The sequence below is a fragment of the Antedon mediterranea genome, chromosome 11 (genome assembly GCF_964355755.1).
Source record: "Antedon mediterranea chromosome 11, ecAntMedi1.1, whole genome shotgun sequence".
Lineage (NCBI taxonomy): Eukaryota > Metazoa > Echinodermata > Crinoidea > Comatulida > Antedonidae > Antedon > Antedon mediterranea.
This window is the reverse complement of record NC_092680.1, coordinates 1,764,230-1,789,217: the sequence shown is the minus strand read 5'-3', so window position 1 is coordinate 1,789,217 and position 24,988 is coordinate 1,764,230. Positions and strand designations below refer to the sequence as shown.

Below are 24,988 nucleotides of genomic sequence, written 5' to 3'. Positions count from 1 at the left end.
ATGATTTCGACAAATACAAAATAATCTTCTTTCTCACATTTCATTTTTATTTTACAAAATCACCAATTTTATTACAGCAGTTTTAGATTCCAGTGATAAATTAACCTGTTTATTAAAATATGAATTTCATTATACTGTAAAAAAAACCATAAAAGAATTCATTTTCGTATTTAAAATTTACAAAACCATAATAAAAAGGGTAAAATATAAATAATTATGCATTACATTGTTTAAAATACTTAAGTACTTTGGTAAAAACTTAGAATTATATACATACAGATACATCTATAAAAATAAATGAGTCGATTGATGAAGATCAAATACCAGTACATCTCAAAGTCAACCGAAGTTTTAAATAGGAACATGCACTTGCTAAGGAACACATGCCAGCAGACGTACACAGTAAAATGTGTTCATACCATACGCATGATGAAATTTAGGGCCAGGATTACGATGGCATATAAATAGATTTTCCTGAATTTATGCTAAGTTATCAGGTGGGATTATATTTGAGTAAAGGATGGTAGCAATGGTAAATATCCTATATTAACACTCTTATAAAATTATAACTCTTTGGTGGAATTATTAACAAGGTATGCCTGTTATGTTAAAGGTCAAAGGTTGTCATGAAAATGATGACTCAAATGATCCTACAATCCTATACCTCGTATCAAACTACATTTAAAAAGAGCCTGAATCACGAACATTCTTGAAGAGCCATTAATCTAAAATTGCTCAATAATTGATACATGTTGGAGTTGCTCTGGCTGAACTCATTGCAAGTTTGTTTTGTCGTGCTTTTATCTTTACCATCTTCATTATCAGTATGCATCTCTTTTACAGCGCTCACAACATCCTAAGAACACAAAACACAAATGTTAGTTATATTATAGAAACAGTCTGTATAAGTGTAAGGATTTTTTTTACCATGACAAAAAAAAACAACTCTTCTCCCAAATAATATAAGACTTTGTTTATGTAGAGCATCTTGTGTATATGTTTGTCTTGAGAACAGGATTGCCACCTTTAAGAAGGGAAGTGCATACTATCCTTGGCAATAAGTTGCGAATAATTATAAAATACTACTTTACTGTTTAGCATTTATTCATTCAACATAAAAGTACAAATTAATATGAGAAATAAAAAAATATACTTGTCGGTTAATCTTTGAATTATTCATGAACATACAGTACTGTACCATACGGTGTGATGCATCAAGCAGAAGGTTGATTAATGTAATGCGAATAAATTAATATTTATTTACCTGTACATTACTACAGCCTTTGTGTGCTTGGCTCGTTTGTATTTCTTCATGTTGTTTATTGCTTACAAGTTCATATTTAATGTTATGTGAATGACTATGGGATAACTGCACTGAAATACGTACCTAGAAAAAAAAAACATTTATAAAGTATTCCTACAATATTTGGTGAAATATACTCTTGATTTTGAGTGGTGTAAAGTTCTGTCTACAATATCAAACTTGTTTGACAACAAAAAGTGTGAAGTGCCAAAATATGGAAATGATGTCATATCACTACCATATTTGGGCATACCACTACCATTTTTTGTCAAACTAGTTCACCAAAAATGTATTTGGGCACATCACATTTTGTTGTCGCATAAGGTTTGATAGTCTATTCAGAGCTGTAGTGAACGCCTTTGAGTATCAAAATATGCATATTGATATTTACTTGGATAATCTTACTACATAATATGTAGTTCACATATTATGTGAACGTTGTGTACTTACAGTCACATGATCAAATAATGCATAGCATGTAGAAGAAGTCATGGTTGCCACAGTAATAGTGAACTCTGACCTTGATATTGAACCTAGTTGAGTATAAAAAACAAACAAGAAATGGTAAAGTGAAAACCACAAAGTTGGGATTGAATTGTGATATACTGTACCGTAATAGGAAAGATTGAGACTTTTGGGTCTAGAAATTGTAAAATGAAGTTCTTAATCTTTGTCCTTGTAATTCCACCTGTTAAGGGGATGGGGGCTATGCACATTTTTGACAGGCTCCTACTTCAATGTTCAATCTTAAGCCTTGTCTACACTATCAAACTTTATGTGACAAAAAATGTGATGTGCCCATATATGGACATGATAATGTCATATCACTACTATATTTGGCCATATCACTATCACATTTGGGCACATCACACTTTTTGTCACATAAAAGTTGATGGTGTAGACAGAGTCTTATGTTACATTTAAAAGAGATTACAACAATATTACCATAATATAGCTATCCTTCTGAATAGACCATATGGTAAACCTGTAGGTGTGTATACACAACACAATTAATAACAAAATGTAAACAGCACAATCTACCTGTATATTACAAAAATGTAATGAATCTTTACCTGACGTCCATGTTGGATTGTTTTTCTCACTTACATCGAGTACAAGTCCATTCTTATTTTGTAAAAACACCGCTCCTTTCATACCATACCTGCAATATTAAATTAACTTATTTTAAGAATATACTTAAAAAACACAAAAACAAACTTTTTTTTTTCTCTTTTGTGGCATTATCCATTAAATGAACTTAATAAAAATATATTATTTGAAATAAAAATATACAAAAACTGCAAATGAAACCCACGAAACAAAGTCACCTAAAAACGTTTTCCACTGAGAATATGTTTTAGATTTAGTAAGATTTTATGGATGAATCACAGAAGCCATTGTTAATAATTGACACAATCAAACTATTTGAAACATAAAATCCATAACAGAGCTCCTTTAATGGGATACTTCCCATTGGATCCCATAGCTTTGGACTCAAATCCTGTCAAACACATGTACTGCTTTCTATTCCAACTCTCCAATGGATTCATACAGATTTCAGCTTGGTGTATCCATTTAATAATTGTTTTGTGTACTATTGCATGCCATGTGACCCAAAATCGTCCAATCAAATGAAAGAAATTTAGGTGTAGAATTGGTTTTGTGCATAGAAAGGAAACAAGGATGAGTTTTATCTGATTACTTTTGGAAAATACAACATTGACAATAAATGGACATTTATAGGTGAGTTTTTGTAGATTGTAATTACATTTAAAGTGAAACACCATTAATTTCCCATTAAGCTTCAATCAATGGTCAAATTAATTGAATTGACATTTTCTATCTAAAGATCTGTCTACATTATCAAACTTTATGTGACAAAAAATGTGCCCATATATGGACACGATGATGTCATACAACTACCATATTTGGGCACATCACACTTTCTTTGTCAAATTCTGTTTATAGATAATAAGATGGAGTTGTATGTAAAGCTCTGTCTACACTATCAAACTTTATGTGAAAAAAATAAGATGTTCACATATATGGAATCAATGATGTCATATAACTTCCATATTTGGGCACATCACACTTTCTTTGTCAAATTAGCTTGATAGTGTAGACAGAGTTTAAGGGAAATAGGTTCAATTCATACAGTTTGTATTTAAAATAAGTTATTAACTATCTCAACGATGTATTTTAATTTTAATTTCTATACCTAGAAAATTGAGCAGTTAAAATGTATAGTTTAATTTTTCTCTGGTATATCATGGCTAAACAGAAACACAATATCTATTTCACAGCAAATGTTTAGGCTAATTTTTGTGGTGTACGTAGCTCGTAAAGTGTCATTTGAATCCATCATTTAGTTCAATAGGAAGTGCCTATAAATCAACTTGAAAAATGAGTGCACACTTACCTTGGAATGAATACTAGGAATCCATTGGATCTAATACTTTCTATGATGGCGTCTACTGTACAACACTCATCAACTTCTGCATCTTTGTCTTTAAAGAAAACTGTTTGGAATAATTCTTGCGAGTCCTTCTGTGCGTGCTGTGAAGCCTGTAAATGTACATAATAAAGAAGAAAAATACAGAAAAAAACACTAAACATATTTAAGCTCTGCTCTGTCTATACTATCAAACTCATTTGACAAAAAAAGTGTGATGTGCCCAAATATGGTAGTGATATGACATCATCATGTCCATATATGGGCACATCACATTTTGTTTTCACATAAAGTTTGATAGTGTAGACAGAGCTTTATAGACTGCTCTGTGCATGTTGAATGTGTTCAAATTCAACGGATGAGGTGTAACTTTAGGAGGACACTAGCTTACCCGATGTTTGTTGTTTATGTGCTCACATATTTCTTGGAGTTCTTTATTGACAATTAAGTTGTTGTTATCGCCTTCCACAGCTGCCATTAATAAACGATGAACCTAAAAGATAAAAAATAACATGGTATTGTGCAAAAAGGTAAACATTTTTTAACCACTTATGTGTGTTATTTGTCTATTAATATCAAGAATTCAGGTTGAGAGGTTAAAGATACCTAGCTAGTTATTACCTAGTATATTAGATGGAATAAGTGGAATATATTTCCCTCAGCTAATGAAATTTAAATTGGCCACAGTACTTATAAACACAAACTATATTTCTGATTCTATAGTATATAATGTAATACACTTACAATTACATCAGCATATCGTCGGATAGGAGATGTAAAATGTGTATAGCAGTCTAAAGCCAATCCTGAACAAAACAAAACAAAAAAATGTATTATAAAGCATTGTCTATCAAACTTGATGTGACATAAAAATGTGATGTGCCCATATATGGACATGATGATGTCATATCACTACGATATTTGGGCATATCACTACCGTATTTGTCACACTTTTTTGTCAAACTAGTTTGATAGTGTAAACAGAGCAAAATACAGGATATGAAATGTTTAAATATTTAACCGATATTCATCATTTCATCTTTTATTTATAATAGCAATATCACTTTCACTTTTAAACAATGTTAAATAAAGCACATTTTATTTTAATAACTTAATGGTCCTCCATTCATGCGTTATATTATCAAAGTCTTGCCTTTGTTATGGTTACATTGTTGCTCCCAGATTTGTGACTTACTGTTTATAATTTTAACCAGTAATATCACTTTCACTATAAGTTCTATATATAACAAGTCAAATTTATTAATTTATACTCCCTATACTTGTTTTTACCTAACACTTAAATTGAATAAATATGGTAAGTTTTTTTAACGTTAAGTAAATTTGTATTTTAATTATTACAATAAAAAAAATTTTTTTTGGGGGGTTTTTACCATAGTGAAAGAACTGATCCCTTGGTAGACTACCGGTAGAGAAGTACAAAGCATTTGACATAGCTTTTGTTGCGAGAGAGCGTAACATACGGTTTACATTCACGTCTACATCATCAACGCATATGTCTAATGAGTCTGCTAACGATTTGCTTGTACTAAAAAAAAATACATTTTGAATAAAAGCAGGAAATACTTTCGTCATGTTAAACTTGTGATGTGCTACCATGACTTAACGGATGTTTTTAATAATAATATACAACACTGTTTATAGATAATAAGATGGAGTTGTATTTAAAGCTCTGTCTACACTATCAAACTCTATGTGAAAAAAATAAGATGTGCCCATATATGGATATGACGATGTCATATCACTACCATATTTGGGCATATCACTACTATATTTGGGCACCTTTTTTTGTCAAACTAGTTTGATAGTGTAGACAGAACAAAAGAAATATACAATATAAACATTCAAATATTACAGAATACCTTGTGTCAATTTCAAAACCCTTAGCTTTTGCGCTTTCAACCAGCTGCTGAAAGTGGTCCTGTCTTGGCAGTGGATGATATCTAAGCTAAATAAAAAATAAATACAAAATTGTTTTTATTCTTAAATGAAGGAATTAAGGTCTATTCATAATATTGACTTGATTAATTCTTGATTCTTACACTGTATTAAGCTCTGTCTACATTATTAATCTGTCTACATTATTAATCTGTCTACATTATTAATCTGTCTACATTATTAATCACAATTTGTTGTCACATAAAGTTTGATAGTGTAGACAGAGCTTTAGGTAAAATCTTTCATAGAGGGCACCTTGATTGTCAGCATACGCTGTTTAAGCGTGGTTCCCACTAGCGATGCAACGCAAGTGAATTGACCAATCACAAGCGATGGCTTATTCGCTTGTGATTGCTAACTGTATATAACTTCGCTTGTCATTGGTTAAAACGCTTGCGTTGCGTTTACGTCCTTGCGTTACGTTCTAGTGGGAACCAAGCTTTATGCACTTGTCAATTGTATGACCCACTATATGACCCCCGGGAGAGGTGCGTCATTTGTCCGATGTGCGTCATACCTTTGAATACATACCATGACGCACCCGTGCGTAAAAAATGTGACTTGCCTTTAGGTGACCATGACGCACTTATTTTGACGCACTGTGACCATGTTGTTTATGATATGGTGGGTGGTAAAGTGACGTACATTGACACACCTTGTTCATTGATGTGACGTACCATCTAGGTTTTTTGACGCACCCTTGCGTCAGTAATTATATGTAAATGACGCACCCATGACGCACCTCTCCCGGGGGTCGTATAGTGGGTCATACAATTGACAAGTGCTTTAGGGTCACCCTCTATAAATAAGGTGAAATAAATATAGATAAATAGAACAATTTTGAAAACACATAAAAATCTTTTAGTATACCAAAGAACATAGAGGATAGGTTTCAACAATCTTCTTAGCGACCCAATGATTTGCAAATATCATACATTCAGCTATTGTCTCATGAATTTCCATTGTCTAAAAATTAAACAAAAATATGTAATAAAATACATGTGTACAATACAAAATACATTAATACACTTTTGATTATTGGTATTGTGATTTACATGTTTAATAAGACAAATTTGGATTATATACAGCTTGGAATGTTGCAATGAAAATTGATTTTATTCATTAAACATCTTCACACAATACATACAATACTCAGATTGTACCACATACATGAGATATGATTTCAGTGTCTGCGTAAAATTATATAGAAGTATATATATATATAAAGTTATTTTTATTTTTGTGGAATGCGCTTTAATATTGTTATAATTAGCATATGCTTTGATTACAGGTATATGGTAGTTACACAGTGCTAAAGGTGGGCTTATACAAATGGACTTATAGGGTGGGCTTATACCAGGGTTGTAAATTGATATATTCCAGCTATAAGGAAGTATAATGAATACTAGAACACATATGTATTAAGACAACCTCACCTGTTTTGGTATTAAGTTCTCAATTTCTTGTTCTTCATTCAGCTCCACTTTAACCTCAAGACCTTCAAGTTGAACAGCGCCCCCTTTCACCCGGTTAGCTTTAAGGTGTCTTGCAACATCCATTAGCTTGTCAACACACCATTTCAATCGTTGCATTCTGCAAATTTAATTTATACGAAAGGATCAAAGGTAGTTATTAACAATATACATATATTGCAGACACTGAAAAACAAAATGTTCATGTTTACCTTATTTCTACTGACATTGCATCCATGTCGTTTAGTTCTGGAATATCTGCTCTCACATCCTTCCCATCATGCATTGCTTGAGCTGCCTGATACAATAACAAAAAAAGTTATTTTTACTATACTTAAAACTAAATTAGGAACCAGATTTACCCATTTAACAAATAAGACTATCAAAATTTAGTCCAACTCGGTACCTATTAATAAGTTTATTTTATCAAATCTAAATAACTCTTGATTGATGATTGCTCATTTGGCTACTGCTTTATTTTGTTAATTTCTGTGCACTGTTCTAGGTTGACCAACTAGCATAGGTGTTTAGCACCTGTTTGGTCTTATTTGTCTTTTATATATCATTTTGTCTTTTTCTTTGACTTTGAATATAAAATAAATAGTGAAAAAACATGGTGTACAAATAATCAAACTTCACTAGTGTTTATTCAAATGCATTCTATTGTATACAAGTGTGCTAACAACCAAAGTATGTGCTTACAACATACCTCATAGAACATTTTATGAGCAGATCGAATAATGGTCCGGCCATACCACACTTCCTTTACTTGATAGGTGACCGGGTTCAGGTGCCAGATTACACTGACCGCATAACGGTCAACTCCACTGACCAATGAACATAAGTCTGCACTTAGAATGCTTGGTAGCATGTCAAACCGCCGGTCAGCCAAATACACGGTAGTAGATCTGAAACAATTTAATTTTGATTTCATCTTTTATTTCAGAAAAAATAATACAGAGTAGAAAAGTTTTCCATAGCTCAAGAACAAATTAGTGTCAACATTATTATAATATAAAGGAAAAATATATATATATATGTAAATAAACTGATGAAGGGCTAGTGTTGCCCGAAAGCTCTGCCTACTTTTCTGGCTGTTTTACTTCTCGTTTTGATTTAGTTTTTCGCTTTTATTTTGTATCTCCATTGAGATCCACCCACTGATTTTTTCAGTAATTTGCCTTTGGATTTATATATAAATAAACTGACGCCACATAGTCACATGGTTAATATAATAGCTCATCCATTAATGTATTTATTGTAGTATAACATCAATAGTACAAAGAAATAGTAACCATATTTTAAAACTTAACTTTTGTGCAATAATGTGTATGTATATTCTGTATATTCATTTTTGTTTATATTTTCTATTTATGTTTTTTATCGTACTAGTAATTAAAATGTTTCATGATACCTTTGTCTAGCTTCCACGTCTGTTAGAGAGTCTGGATGAACAAAATGAGACACGTCAGCTATGTGAACGCCAAGCTCCAGATCACCACTTTCAAGCTCTCTAAAGATAAAAAAAAAATCAGAATTGTATTCAAAATACGGAGCATTCTTTAGGACCAGTGTATTATTATTTATTAATTGTTAATTTTGTAAGAGGGATATGTATTACTGTTGAATTACAAGAAATATTTCTTACAAAAAAAAGCAGCTCATCTTACGATAACTACTGTGTACATGCATCTTAATATTCTCAGCAAATATTTTTATAGACTTTCTTTTCCCAGACATGCTTTTGGGTGTGTGCATGCCCAGTTAAAGTTTCCAAATACCCATTTATTCAGCTGTAGTAAATTATAAGCTATCGCATGGTAACTGTTTTATGATTCCGTTCTCTTGAATATAACTGCCTAAAGGAGCAGCGCGAAAATCCAGGAATTAAAATTGCACCTACCTAATAGATAGTGTATCATCAACATCTTCACAGCCAATAGGATCAATACTAAAGATTAGTAGATCTCTTAAATCTAATCTCTTGCTAATCTCTTCTTGCGTTGCTGCCCATGGATCATCTTTATTGTTAGTTGGTAATTCAAGTTGCTAAAAAATAACCCATCAAGTTACTGTGAATATAATGGTGCATTATACTGTAAATAGTAGCGTACTAACTGTATTTTATAGTGGGATTATACTAGAGTCATATATAGATAAACAAAATCTTACCTGGCGTTCTGAGAATTCTGCCATTGATAATTGATACTCAGCCATAATGGTAGCTATCTCCGTCTCCAAATCACCAATTGGTCCCAATTTACGAACTAGATGACCATTGGGGTACTGAGAATTGCCCTCCCATGAGTCTATACGAACTACAATCCTAGAAAATTAATCAGTAATTTAATACATGTTCTAATAATGTGTGAAATGATCAAAAGACTATAAATAAGAGATAGATTGATAAAGTAAATTTAAAAAAAGATTGTTAGTGTAGTGAACAGGAAGAAAATTAAACTTATAATTATATAATGATGAAAAATAAATTTGGGTTATTCATTTTCATTTCATTCATTTATTCACTCATTTATTTATTCATTTATTCAAACACAGTAAAATATGTGCTCAAATAACTAACACACCAGTGAAAACAGTTACCAATATGGTTTTTTTTTTTTGGGGGGGGGGGGGGGGGGAAGGATTTAATTTAGTGTTTATGAATGTATACTATATGAAAATATCATCATGTCAATGTTGCATTTTACTGAATAATGTGTAAGTGGGAGCTAAAGAGTGTAAAATAAAACTTACCGTTGATCTTGTAGACTCGCTACTTGTGATGTTGTTATTCTTATCTTTGGTATTCTGTAGTCATACGGTATGACCAACACTGCTTCTGATTTGCCACTTTGAACACTGCTTCCCTACAAATTCAATATCAAAGTTAAAAGTTTAGTGATCTTTAAATTTGGGACAGAAGTTTACCAGGACAGAAGGAAAAAAAATATATATAAAGCCCAAGAGCCCGACTGAAAATCAGAAGCCACTCCTTTTCAAGTAGAATCGTCAACACATGGAACAATCCATACCACACTACAGTACAAGCAGAAAACATAAATGCATTCAAGGATCAACTAAACAAAGACAGAGCAATGGGAGATAAATTTTGCTACCAATTCTAGATAAATACAGAAGAAATGGAGGGCGTTTAAAAGGCATTTGCCTTAATCATGAGCCCGAACATTCAAGTAAGATTCAAGTAAGATATATAAAAACCTGGCTATAAATTTTACATGTATGTTTAGTCCTTTGGGACACACCTTATTATCGTGAGGTAATTTCCCGATTGTGTCTCAATCATGTATATTTATATTACACACTGTGGCAAGTACTTAGAAGATACCTTATTAAAGGGACAATTTATTGTTATCCATCCAGAGTGAATAAATCAAAGCTTATACTAAATCCAGCCTCTATGGTGGTTTCTATCTTTGCAATATCTAAAATAATGACCTCCTTTTTTTGTAGGGTAGCAACATAGTCTCGTAAGTTTCTCTGAACGAGTCCGACGACTCTCGCTGTTGGTACGCCATTTTTATCTTGATGATCATTATCACCTTCGTTATCTGGAAGAAATAATAATAAAATAATATTTATTATTAGGCAGAGGTGCATATGGTCATATATTTATTAATACAAGCTAATTTATCCAGTTTAACTAAAGTACGATCTGTTTACTACATATTTATATTATATATATAGACACAGTGCGTCATTAAAAAATGTATTTGGAGTTTTATATTACCTCCATTGCAATAATTAAAGAAAAACAAACACAGTTTTGTACTGCACGTACACCATATAATATAAATGTCAATATTCATCCGGCATTGCATAATGCCTTAAGCTCTGTCTACATTTTCAAACTTTATGGGACAAAAAAATGTGATGTGTCCATATATGGACACGATGACATCATATCATCTGTAATTGATCATTAACTATTGTTGTTTAACTTAGAAAATTACTGTTATCCACAGCAAACAAACCTATTTCTGCCTTAAGCTCTGTCTACACTTATCAATCTAGTTTGATGTGCTCAAATATGGTTGCAATGTGCTTAAATATGGTAGTGATATGACATCATCATCATCATGTCCATATTATATGGACACATCACATTTTTTTGTCACATAAAGTTTGATAGTGTAGACAGAGCTTTCTGAAGCGTATCGACTATTTTGATACAGTAGGATAATTAAACACTGTACTACAGCCAGACTTATGTCAGCCTTTTGACCCAATTTTAAACGAGTTGCTTGGAATTGTTGATTAAAAGTGCCTGTAATTGAAAAATCCAATGAAACATGCAGTTACATGGTCAGATGCACGTAGGCTGGATTGAACAGAGCTGTTATCCACCAGAGCAACAGCGAACAAACCTTATTTCTGCCTAAAGCTCTGTCCACACTATCAAACTAGTTTGACAAAAAAAGTGTATGTGCCCAAATATGGTAGTGATATGACACAAAGTTTGATAATACTATAGACAGACCTACAAAACAGATAGAACATTCGAGAATGGCTGACATGCCGATTCCTGCATGATTAGACATAAACCATATTGAGTAAACAAAAACACTGTCAAAACATCAATGATTTATTGCTGGATCTTTGTACCATACTAAATCAAAAAATTCAAAATATTGTTGTGTGTTTACTTTTAATAAATGTAATCCATAAATTGCCTGTTAAATAAATATTAGGACAAGAAAAAATGTGTTAATGAAAACCAATTTAAGTGTTTATAGCCCATTAGACACCTGGTTTGGTCATAATAGGGACTTTACACCAATACTAATTTTAACCTTTAAGGGGGAGAATACTTGTACTATTGTTAAAAACTATCGTTATGCAACGTGTATGTTCTGTATCTTTATCTTGAGTGTTCTGCTTTTTTGAGTATTTTTCAAATAAGATTCATAAAGTAGATATATTTAAAAAAAGGTCACTCTTTATCATGAAGCGTGAGGTGCTTTATGTCTCAAATTAGTGTTAAAAATGTTGTATCTTCTAACACTAGATGAAAGTGCCAGTTTTTATGTGGACAAAAAGCAGTTGCTTCATAAAACCAGGGAAGAGTGAAATTGTCATTTTAATCTTCCCTGATAAAACAATATAATTACTGTATGTGTGTGCCTCTGTTTTTGGAGTTTCCTGTTTAAACAAAACTACAAAAACCCTCTGGGGATGATCACACAAACTGTCATTGTCAACTCGCTTTCGTTGCGCCTATGTCGTTGCGTTGCGTCCAAGTGGGAACCAAACTTAACTGATCTGTCCAAAACTAAGCTGATAAGCTGATGACAGCTATATTATTGTCAATTTAAGATTTTTAGCATGTATTACATGATGTCCACAATTAGTATGAATGGTACTTGAACCCTTTACAACTACTTGTGAGAGATGGCTAGTTTGATAAAAGTCAGAAATTACACCAATAGTTATATAATCTGTGTAAAGTAATCTATCTGTACAACTATAAATCAAACATTGTTTCTAAATATTGTATAATCTTCAATTTAAGTATATATACAGTTCCGGTAAATCATTAAAATTCCAACAATTTGTATTGACTGGCCATCGCATATTAGCTTCCTGTTATATTGTGCAATGTTTACCCGGAATAAATTTCTTTGTTCTTTCTATATGATATGATCATACCAACCAAATCTGCGGACGGAAGCCATTGTTATAAAGTTAAATATTGACACATAAAGCTGTACTTTGAACATAGTACGGACAATCTCCCAGCATGCTTAGCATCGTCTGCTATGATTTACACAATCACAATGTGATAGGTCTCTGTGGAGGATATACTGTACAGTACATACGATTGGTTGGTAGCGTGTTTTAATTGTATAGCCAACACAATACATTTTGAAATTAAACAAGGAACTCGCAAAACAACTGTCTTTTTGTTCAATATACAGTAGCAACTTTTTATACAAAAACTTTTAAGAAAATAAAGGTGAGAAAATTATCTTTTGTTTACTTTCATTTCACTAAAATTTCTCATCATTACTGGTTAATTTTTGTTTTATTTTTTACATAAAACAAATTAAAATTGCATATTAATGCCTAACCTATTAGTTAGTTATTTTAAAAAATTTTTAATTTTTGAAGACAGTTCCATTCTTCAGATAGTATAAATTAAGGAAAATTGACCAAAAAAATGTAATTGTTGAATCCAAATTGTTGAAGAAGAAAAAATGTTGACAAACTAGTTTTTTTGTAATGATTTGTGAATACATAACTGTTATATGCTTAAAGTATTTTTTTTTATTAATCTGTTCTTTATCTTTATTGGTTGTTTAGTAATTTTAGAATGATTTGGCTTCATGGAGTGACTACACCTCTTTAAATGCCAGACTGTTAAAATTACTTGAACTATTTTTATATCTCATTCAAACCTTTAAAACAAATTAGAAATGTGGATATAATCATTGTAACAATAGTGGTAGTTGTAATGCTTCTGAGGTTGGCCTGTAGTTGAGACAATAACAAACAGGTTACTATAGCCAACAGGCATAGATTATACATGTTTAAATAGCCTGAGCATGTTGTACAAATACTGTTAAAGGTGAAGGCAATATACACAATGATAATCAAGTTCAAAGAAATAAATAAAACAAAACACCAATTGTGAATATTATTAAAACTAGGGCACACAGATTAAAATCTGTATGACTTAAAACATAGTAGAAATGTTGTGGTTCTTTTTTTCTCTTTTTTTTCCTTGGTTGAAAATAATGAGTGGTTTTTATCTATACTGCGGTGAGTGACCTTACTGGTACACACTTAAAACATTGTTTGGTTTTTATATCATTTACAGAAACTGTTTGCAATTAAAACCACTTAGTTTAGGGAGGAGTGTGAAGTTTGGTGGTTTGTGAATTTTTTTAACAAACATTGGTTTACACCCTAAACACAATGGAGTGTCAGGCTTGTTAATCAACCCAGCATGTTAGTGATATAATGCTTTGTACCCATGTGCACTCTAGACATGAATTATTTTGCCTGTGATATATAGACACTTTTATAGTAAGTACTTGAAAATATTTATTTCAGCATGTCTGTGTTTAATAATGTAGCAAAATCTAAGGATTTTTGAGGTGTGAAAGTACAGAATAAAAATAAAAATCGATTTACAGTAGCTGATGTTTACAAAAACTTTCCTTGACAATCAGTAAATTTGAAATAACACACAGAGATAGATTTTAATTTTTTTTTAAAGGGCTTGAATATTTATTTGAAGTTGATAAAGTAGTGATACATTTTGCATTTTTAAATTAGTTTTTATTTAACAATAATTTCCAGTACAGAGTGACAATGCATAATACATTTTCAAAAAACTGTGTTTTACCAAATCATCTGAAAAAAATATATTGGCACACCAACCAGAGTATTTTTCATGGAAAAATATGCTGATAGCCCTAACTACTACTAAATTGTGTTGAAATGATCACACAGTAAACCATTGTTAAATATAGTATCAATGTTTAAATTACATATTATTAAGTGTATCTCCTAACGTTAATAACCGTTTAATCTTTTTTTCACTTGAAAATGAAATGACTCAATATTTTATCAACGCATTATTTAAACAATGTGTTAATTATTAACTTGATACAGTGGTAATGTTCTTAGTCATATAGATTATCTGAGTTTTCCTTATTAGAAGTGAAATCAGGGGCTTGGAACTTATCAGGGAACATGAATTAAAGGCAAGTCTAATCCGGTCTCAGCATTTAAACACACAACCAGTTTTTAAAAATCCACAATATTTTGGTAGTGATATGACACCATGTCCATATATGGGCACATCACATTTTTTTTTCACATAAAGTTTTGTAGACAGAGCTTTACTTTAAAGTTAGTTGTCAGAGTTATAGGCAGCATAAAAATCAGAAGGTTTTGTGACATCGATCATATTAATCTCGAAAGTACAAGAAAACAATAACAAAATAAGCTTAACAGTTAAGTAAAGAAAGCGAGACAAATCACCTCCATGTTTTCATAATCAGCTCGATTTTATAACCTGTCAGTTGGACTTATTCCGATTCATTGATGCACGACAGCAATTGTTGTCATTCTATTTCGGTTGATTTTGACGGAAGCAACGTACTGAGACGGGAGAATCCGTCTTTTATCACAACAAATTCAGACAGATTTCGTTGCAAAGCCAATTATGCAATTTTGCACGGTCCACCGAACAGAAATCAATGCTCCGAAAGGTACATACTTACAATAGGACTTGATTAAGCACGCTTAAGTTGAGCAATTTAGTTTGTTCATATTCCTTGTAAGATTTTGACTTAAGGAGTGGTAAAAGTTCGGAAACGGTGTATTGACTTTGGGTCGCAATGTTTTGGAAATATGCCCTCGAGCAACGAAAGATATAATAGAGCCAATTGGTTCATACCTAGTTGCATAAGTTGTATAAAGCTTACCTTAGTTTAACCCGTCATGTACAAATAAGATGTTGAACTAATTTAAGGGTTATAAGGTGAACTATCTTATTTGTCTTGGTGGATTGCTGGTGTCAAGATGAGTGAGTTACTACTGGCATAAAATATATAGGGTAAAAAAATAATTTTTAAATTAAGAATATTTTTCGTTTATTACTTTTTTTCTTTTAATTACCCAATCACTTTGTTAATTATTATTTATTTATAGATATTTTTTTTGTATATATTATTTATTTATTTCTACAGTCCAAATTTCATATAGTAGATCGTTTTAGTGCTTTTAATGCCAATCTTATAAATAAAAATTTAATTCCAGGGCGTATTAATTTGATGCATACATCAAGAAAAAAGCATACCATACAATTCTTACCTTTTGTATATCTATTATTATTAGGGCCGTTAAATGATCAGTTACTTCACTCATTCAGGATAGTAGTATTAAATAAATGCTATCTGATTAGACAAAAACATACTATCAAAGTCCCAATGATTTATTTGTCGTGAGGTAAAAGCAAAGATTCGAGTTTCACCCTCTGTTGGCCAATTTCCATTCTTCAACTTTTACACTTATTTAAAGATACAGTAATACTTTAAAATAGTTTTGTGTTGATAAAGTTTATTTTTATTTTTTCCAGACTGAAAAACACTGGAAATACATTTTAAAATGGGTAACAAACCGTCCTTGGAATATCAACAAACAGGTTTAGGATATGCAGATCTGACGACCAAAGAAGGGAAAGAAGAACTAAATGTCGCTTCTAGAGCTCAACTTAGAAACACCGTTAAAAAGCTGGTAGTGGAATTGAAAGTGCGCCATGGAGTTATCGCATTACTAAGTAACCAACACGTAACTGATCACGAGTTAGAAGCAAAAGATTGCTTCGGCAATCAAGTGCGAATAGTGAATGAGGCAATAAATATGATCAAAGATCTCCAGCATAGACTGGTGGAAGCTGAAGACAATAATAGCCAACTGACGTCAGAGATTGACAGAATACGAAATGGTATAAAGAAAGCATCTGGTTTGGGCAAAGACTATCAAAAATGCATAAATGGATTAGAGGCTCAGCTAAGAGAAGCGAAAAAAGAAATATTTAACTTGAAAGATTCAAACAAACAATTGAAAAATGAACAGGAAAAAGGAAACAAACGTTCTGGAGACACTCCGAAATACCGTTCTAGTATAACGAAGAAACGTTGCAAGGATTGTGAATACTTGCTTCTAGAAATGGAACTTTTAAAGTTAAACGAGTTATTACAACCGAACGACGACTCGTCAACTTTGAAACGTCAGTTGGATAACGTGACGAAAGAAAACAAACAAAATAAAACGCTAGAAAGACAACTGTCGCGTCAGTTGAAAGACACGTGTACGGAGCTGGAAAGCACGCGCCATCAATTACGAGAACTCGATGAACACTTTACAGAAATGGAGAAACAGAAGGGAGTTTTAAAGAAACAGTTAAAAGATGAAAGAGAAGAGATGCGAAAGCAAATACAACAGCTTCAATGCGATTTAAAACGAGTCGAGGAAGAGCGACTGAACATCAAACACAAAATGAACAACATCTCAGAGAAAGTAAAACAACAGGAAGACGATTATAATAATTTAGTTGTTAAAATGGTTGAAGATCACAAGTCGCATATAACCGAACAAATGCAACAGTGCAACAAGATACAGAATCTTGAGGAACAGATATCAGAAAGCAACTCAGCACGCAGATGTGTTGTTTGTCTTGAGCGACTGAAATGTGTCGCGTACATGCCATGTAAACATCTCGCGACTTGTGAACAATGTGATCATAGGCTGTCGCAGAGAGTCTGTCCTATCGATAGAACTCACATTGAGGAGTCGGTCAAAATATTCAACTCATGAATTAATACAACATTTAGAGAATTTAGAACTCTACAACATTCTATAGAAAAGAACTGTATACTAATAATTACAAAAGTTTAAACTGAGTGAGTCTTATCAATGAAGTCCAAACAGGATCTTACCTTGCATGGATAAAGCTTTGTCTACACTATCAAACTTGATGTGACAAAAAATGTAATGTGCCCATATATGGACATGATGATGTAATATCACTACCATATTTAAGCATATCACTACCATTTTGGGCACATCAAACTAGTTTAATAGTGTAGACAGAATTTTAGATGCATTTGTTTTATAGCTAGGCTTCATGTGCAATTTTATAGAAATTCTAATTTTAGATCTCTTGTCTTTTTTGTTTGCTTAACATTTAACTAAAGTTATTACAAAAAAGTTAGTTGAAAGTGTAGATATTTGCATTCAACTTCTAAGGTTTTTCTTAGTATTAGAACAATTTACCAAAAATATCTATAGTAATAGTATAAGTTCACAAAATAATGAATTATGAAAAAAAAAATCATAATAAAAATAGTTGTTTAATATCAATAACAAAAAACCACAAATGTCAATATTTATTTCTTGCCTAAATGTTTTTTTATGTGTTCGACTCAATTCGCTTGTTTTTAATTCTATACTCCACATGTGGTAGTGATATACCCAATATGTTAGTAAGTGATATGACATCATCATGTCCATATTTGGACCCATCATATTTTTTGCCACATTAAGTTTGATAGTGTAGACAGAGTTTAAAGATGAAAAACTAGAATGATTCTACACTCAATTTTCCACAAATAAATACGAAAAGTTGACTTTGAAACTCAATTTTATGAGGGAGTATAAATTGTAAATCAGGATTAATTGTGAATGTGAACATGAATTAGTAAAATTTAATTTGTATTAATTATAAAATGTATAATTGTTATATTTTTCACTTTGTTAAATTCATGATGCAATAAAAAAAAACTCAATACGGTATATGTGCAATTTGTTTTGCTAAAAATATTTTTTTAAATTTCAGTCAAAATCATCAAACACTGGTGTAATATAGAAATACGTAATGTAAAAATACAAATTACGGGAAGATATGTCTAATACTTTCCTAATTTTATTACCCATAATACATTTATAAGGATATACTTTTAATTGCAATCTTTCAGACGGAAGTTATAAATAAAAATGTAGGCAACTTTATGAATAGAGTTGATTATTAGACATAAGAATCATTGTTACAAATTGAAAGTATGAAAAGCATTGTACTTAGATATCAACGCAAGTCTAGACTAGAAAACAGTACTTCAAAGTACAAAGGTTAAAGTTCATAAACAATTATCTCAATTGGTTGTTTTGCATTACAAACATATACCAGTCATTTCTCATGCTTTATGCATGTTTCTCACTACAAATTTCATTACATGAATATACAGTATGCGATATTCTTATGCATTGATTAAAAATATATGGAACTAGCATATTTTAAAGAATGGGTATGCCAAATGCTCCAAGGGTGGCAGGTGTGCCGGGAACTCCAACCATATTGACACACAATTTCTACTTTTAGTTATTTTTAGCAGTAGAGCCTAAATGATAAATGTATTCATTATCAGGATCAAGAGAAATTTCACATTTAGCAGAAGGCAAAGAAAATGACATTAATAGGAAAGTCCCACAATTGTAGTTTTGCGTCCTTCCAACATGCAGCAGTTTCTGTTATGCACAATCAATAGACTAACAAATAGACGGTGCTACAGCATTTTCAAAATAAACACCAACTAATAGAGGGTGCTATTTAACATTTATACATACATCATCCCAGCAAAGTTAATAAACACCAACCAATAGAGGGTGCTATTTAACATTTTACACATCCAAAGTTAATTAAGAGTGAGGCCAAGCAAGTTTCCCTTTTCAGAGAGCTCACAGAGAGAGAGTTTACTGTACTGAAAATATGAGACTATGAATTATGAAATATTTACTTGGATAGTGTGATGTGCCCAAATATGGTAGAGATATGATGTCATCGTGTCCATATATGGGAACATCCAGAAGATGGTCAATGAATTTCTACCAAACTTCAAGTGAATTATAACTCTTATGGCAGTATATCTGCCTCAGACATATTGGCCCATGCCTTTCCTCTGGTCAAGGTGGGCACTGGACGAGAGAAGCCCTTGATTAATGTTAGGACCAATCAAAGTGCTTTAAACAGTCCTGGCTTTGTTTGTATCAAACCTGTTAGTGGAGGTAATAATTGCTGTTGTTTTCAATTGAAAAAAAAAAAAAAATGTAAAATAACGAATAATTGCATACCTTGTGTAAGAGATGATATTCGTCCCTTCCATTGGGATTTAGGAAGCAACTTGACTACGACACGATCTCCATGAATAGCCCGATTACGATCTGTCATCCCAGATATCAATATATCGGAATCAAGTTTAAGCTCCTTTTGGCCAAACCTTTAAATTAAATGAATGAAATTAAAATATCATTATATAATTTTATTGAAATAAAAAAAAAAAATTATATATCGAGGAAAAAGATATTATATAATTTACAAGATGAAACTTAAATTAAAGCACAGCAACTTCATCCAAAGCAAACAGAATACTCACCCTCGTATAAATGCTTCTTTTTGCGCATGATGTTTATTGACGTTCAAAACTCCTTCATAATATTGTTCTGAAGATTTAACATGCATCTGCAATACCTCTTGAGGCAAGTGGTTATCATACTGCTTTTTACCACCTTTCAAAAAAAAAAAAAAACTCTGTAAAGAAACTAAAACTAGTTAGTTAGTCTCTAGTTATAGTCTTGTTGTTGTTAGGTTGTTAGTTGGATCCACCAATCAGCTTTTACATGTTTGTCTGTTAAGTGCAGTATTGCCCAAAGTCTCTAGTTATAGTCTTGTTGTTGTTAGGTTGTTAGTTGGATCCACCAATCAGCTTTTATATGTTTGTCTGTTAAGTGCAGTATTGCCCAAAGTCTCTAGTTATAGTCTTGTTGTTGTTAGGTTGTTAGTTGGATCCACCAATCAGCTTTTATATGTTTGTCTGTTAAGTGCAGTACTACAGATGATGATTCTAGCTAATGCATTATAAGTATGAAACCCCAAGTGTGCCAAAATATCTTTTTACAAATATTTAGTGAATCGGCATCTGGAACCTAGACTAATTTAAAACTGGTGAAGGTGGGCACTGGATGAGAGAAGCCCTTGATCAATGTTAGGACCAATCAATGTGCTTTAACCAGTCCTGGCTCTGTTTGTATCAAACCTGTTAGCGGCGTAATAATTGTTGTTGGTTTCGATTGAATAAAATAAAAATTAAAATAACTGACAAACCTTTTTGTTTGGATAACAACAAAGACGCCGATAAAGATTCAAACATGTCCGTGGCTTCTGCACAATTTGGCCAAAACAATAATAAGTATTGTTGTAGAGACATAACATGAACACCAGCAGTTTTATTAGCAAGGTCAAAGGTTATTTCTTCGCTTTCTGTTAAAACGACAACAGCTTTTTTACACTCTAAATGTTGGTAATACCACTCAGCTGCCTTGTACACTAGTCTAAAATAACAAGTTTATTTTTATAAGATACATTATTATGTTATAACAAAAAAAGTAGAAAGTACTTATGCTGCAGAAACTTAAATAAACCCAGAGGGCTTTAAGGCTAATCCCACCAGAAAAAGAGAAATGTTAGTATATAATATTATCAGTGGCGTAACTCAGAGGCAAAGGAACTGGGTTGAAGGAATCTAAAAAGACCACATTATAGAGCTTAAGCTTAATTCAGTTGCTTTTTGGAATCTGTATCTCCCAGGATGGGCTTATATTGCATCAGTACATTCTGCACAGTAGCAATTTCACACTACTGAACATACTCACTTTATGTAAACGTAGAGTAGAACTGAAATGTGTTATTGTTATAAGATGCTTACTTTGTTTGCCACTTATTTACATTGTCTTTTGATTCTCGTTCAAAGAACGTCTCATGAAAGAATTCATTAGCAAAGAAGATGCAGCCATTTCTGGGATCTGCAACCTTTTGAGTGAGACGTTTAATAGTTGCTCTGCCTCCTGGAGTTAACACCTGAGAAACAAAGGATTATAAGTACATACATAAACAAATGGGATGTGCCCATATATAGACATGATGATGTCATATCACTACCATATTTGGGCATATCACTACCATATTTGGGCATATCACTACCATATTTGGGCATATCACTACCATATTTGGGCATATCACTACCATATTTGGGTACATCACACTTTTTTTGTCAAACTAGTTTGGTAGTGTAGACAGAGCTTAAAATGTTCTGAGAAAGAAAGGATGACGATAAAAATATAAAAGAGAAAGCTCATTCACACATAAGAGTTTTTATTCTGATAGCTTGTTTTTTCTCTCATTCTTGGACAAACCATAGCAGCTGATGGAACATTATTAAATTTGTAAAGTATCATAGAATTCAGATAAAGTTTTGTTAATTATTTTACCAGCATAAAATCAATACAATACAATAATATTTTTAAAAAGAGATGAAAAAATGGCGCAGCTTAAGCAAAATTCCTTTGCTGTTTAGTGTTAACTCAAGTGAGTCAGCCACCCCTCAAATGAGGCAGCTACCCTGATGTGACATAGCATCTAGGTTTTTTGATGCACCCTTGCGTCAACAATAATTTGGAAAATGACGCACCTCTCCCGGGGGTCGAATAGTGGCTCATACAAGGTGCATTAATATCTTACATAGTTGACAGCAGTTTGTGTAAATACAATTCCAGTGAAATATGCAAGTTCCAGTACTTCCATGAAGTCTTTACAGACCCCTCCATCTGGAAACAAGTAGTGTGTGACATCTGAAGGCAAACTTGAAATACCTGAAATCATGTACAACAACATCTTAAGCTCTGTCCACATATAGTGTAGTGTAGTGTATATATAAATCAATTGTGTTGCGTAGCACTGTGTAAATTATATATAAATCATGGGCACATCACATTTTTGTTGTCACATAAAGTTTGATAGTGTAGACAGAGATTTAAATAGTGATAATAATACTGTATTTCAATACAAATTGAGTTTATATAATCAACTTCTTATAAACTTGAAAGACCAGAGCATAAACCATGCTCTGAAGATTTAGAATAGCAACAAACAAATACAAACTATTGTCTGAAATGGCATATTCAGGATTGGCACATTTGATATTATTAATTATCCTTCATATTTGAATACCAAAGACAAATGCATTGATAAGAATAGAATACTGTACCTGTTTTACATGAATCTAAGGTGCAAATTTCAGCACTACATGTAATGCACTTTCTCAGATAGTGTTCACGTACAACTCGCAAAATTTTCCCAGACTTTGTCTTAATGTGATGATACCGATCTCTCTTATACAGTGCTTGCTCCATTTCACCATTTCCTGATTATTCAAATAAAAAATGGGCTTACATAAAATAATAAAATCAAGAATAGGATCTAGGCTAGATTAGGCCTAGTCTAGCCGTACGCTTACATAATCATAGGGGCCTAGGCCTATACAATAGGCCTAGATAGGCCTATAGACAATTTTGAATTGAAGTATATAACATGGAGTAAAGAATAAAATGAATGAGAGTTCAAAATATTAGCATCCATCCATGTAATAGGCCTACCTAACTAGACCTAGCATAGTAGTCTAGGCCTAGGCCTATTAGTTCACGGGCCTAGATATGCCTAGGCTAACCCTAGCCTAAGTCTGGAAACAAGTAGGCATAGTAGGCCTAGCCTAGCTTAGGCTTCTATACAAGGGTCCGTGTAGTACCGACCGAGCCAGCTAGGCCTAGTAGGCTAGGCCTAGGCTAGATAAAACCACTTTATGTTATAGCAATACCTACCTTATTCCATCCACCCAATTCATTTCCTTGCTGAAAGGTGAATACGGTGCAAAATTTCAATAATAAGCCTAATTGTGTACATCAAAAGTAGAGAAATACTAGGCCTAGGCCTGTGGGTATCGATCACAACATAAACAACAGACGTGAACTTTCATCCAATCCATATCCGAAACCAGCATCTTGGAAATGAATGATTGCCAGAATCAGTGTTCGCCAGAGGAGGAGAGCAAAATACACGAATTATTGTCTTCAAAAATAATATTATCAAAATAAAATATAATATAGTTTTCACATACAGACGGAAATATATATTTTAGAATTACATAAGCATTTTTCATTATTTTTTTCATTATTACTTCGATGGTCTATACTAAAATGTATTCACTATTTTGGTAGCTTAGGGACTCTGGCGTAGATAATATTTGTCCGTCATATCAGTAAAGGATGCCTCATGATGAATCAAATTTATATACATAAACATATAACCTGGCAATACCATGATTTCTGTGAAAATAAATTTTTAGCTTCTAATAAATAGTTTAACTATAAATAAATAATGAAATAAAATTGCAGGCCTTTAAGGTTCATTATTAGTCCTGACCGATCTTCAACATAAAATTGATTAAATTTAATGTCACAATCGATTCCTTTTTCTTAAAATTAACTTAATAGGCCTACAGGTAGTAAACGCTAATTATAGATCTAAATTAAATAAATTTCAATTTAAATACCATCGCGCAAATCGGCTGAGAGAATCTTCCTGTCGTAACGCCATTTTATATGGCATAGTAGGATTCTCCACTCGAATCAGGCCCTGGTCCACTAAAGTTTTCGTGACCCTAGTTAAGATAAGTTTAATTTTTAGCATTTTGCTTCCCGGAGTTTTGCAAACAAAAAGAGGTGGGCAGCCGCTGCTAGGTTCCCGCCGGGAAAATTGTTTTCTTTACATGATTTAAATAATATCCTGATGTAAAGATTACCAACATCAAAATTAAACAGTGTGCCGGGTGTGTTGACCGCGAATGACTTTTTTGGAATTGAAAATAAATATGGGTTTTCTTTGATTTTGAAAGTGAGATATTTGTAAATGTCAGGCCTAAACAAGTGAACCTTTTTTTAAATATGAAACAAAGGTGCATGGCATTATTTTCCATTAAATAGACTGCCATAAAACCTCGAAAATATTATAATACAATATCTTGCATGAATCGGATATTTCGCTAACAATGTAGGTAGTAACATTGATTAAAAAATCAAAATTTAACAGTGTGGCGTGTTGATCGCGAAAGACTAACAATACCATCTTTCCCACTACACCTGTATAAACTCATTTGCATAACAACGCACGGCATACCAAACCGCTTCGTACTCCTGCCATGAAATATAAATTCCATTCTATTACTCATTTCTTTTAAAAATTGAGGGCGCCAAACATAAAATTTACGAAATCGAATATAGGTTGAAAAAAAAAATTAAATAAAAAAAAAAGATGTTAAATGTGCTCTCCCTGCCTCAGCACTAAGACCCTGCCACAGCCTTTTGGGGTCGTTTCCAGCACATCACCAG

The 24,988-nt window shown here is 32.4% G+C and overlaps 1 protein-coding gene across 1 annotated transcript; it reads right to left on the bottom strand.

Moving 5' to 3' along the window:
• Window positions 1-82: 82 nt before the first annotated feature.
• Window positions 83-23,589, bottom strand: LOC140062481 (DIS3-like exonuclease 1). The gene is made up of 25 exons (XM_072108718.1): window positions 23,423-23,589; window positions 22,813-22,968; window positions 22,287-22,417; window positions 21,475-21,626; window positions 20,874-21,100; window positions 20,146-20,278; window positions 19,844-19,989; window positions 10,640-10,752; window positions 9,938-10,050; window positions 9,356-9,509; window positions 9,087-9,232; window positions 8,598-8,696; window positions 7,893-8,091; window positions 7,396-7,481; window positions 7,148-7,304; window positions 6,582-6,677; window positions 5,636-5,721; window positions 5,147-5,301; window positions 4,500-4,561; window positions 4,147-4,248; window positions 3,723-3,868; window positions 2,377-2,465; window positions 1,754-1,836; window positions 1,265-1,387; window positions 83-856 (listed from the first exon to the last, which is right to left on the bottom strand). The coding sequence occupies exons 2-25, from the start codon at window positions 22,955-22,957 to the stop codon at window positions 698-700; spliced, it is 3,102 nt and encodes a 1,033-aa protein (XP_071964819.1). The 5' UTR covers window positions 22,958-22,968; window positions 23,423-23,589; the 3' UTR covers window positions 83-697.
• Window positions 23,590-24,988: the final 1,399 nt, after the last annotated feature.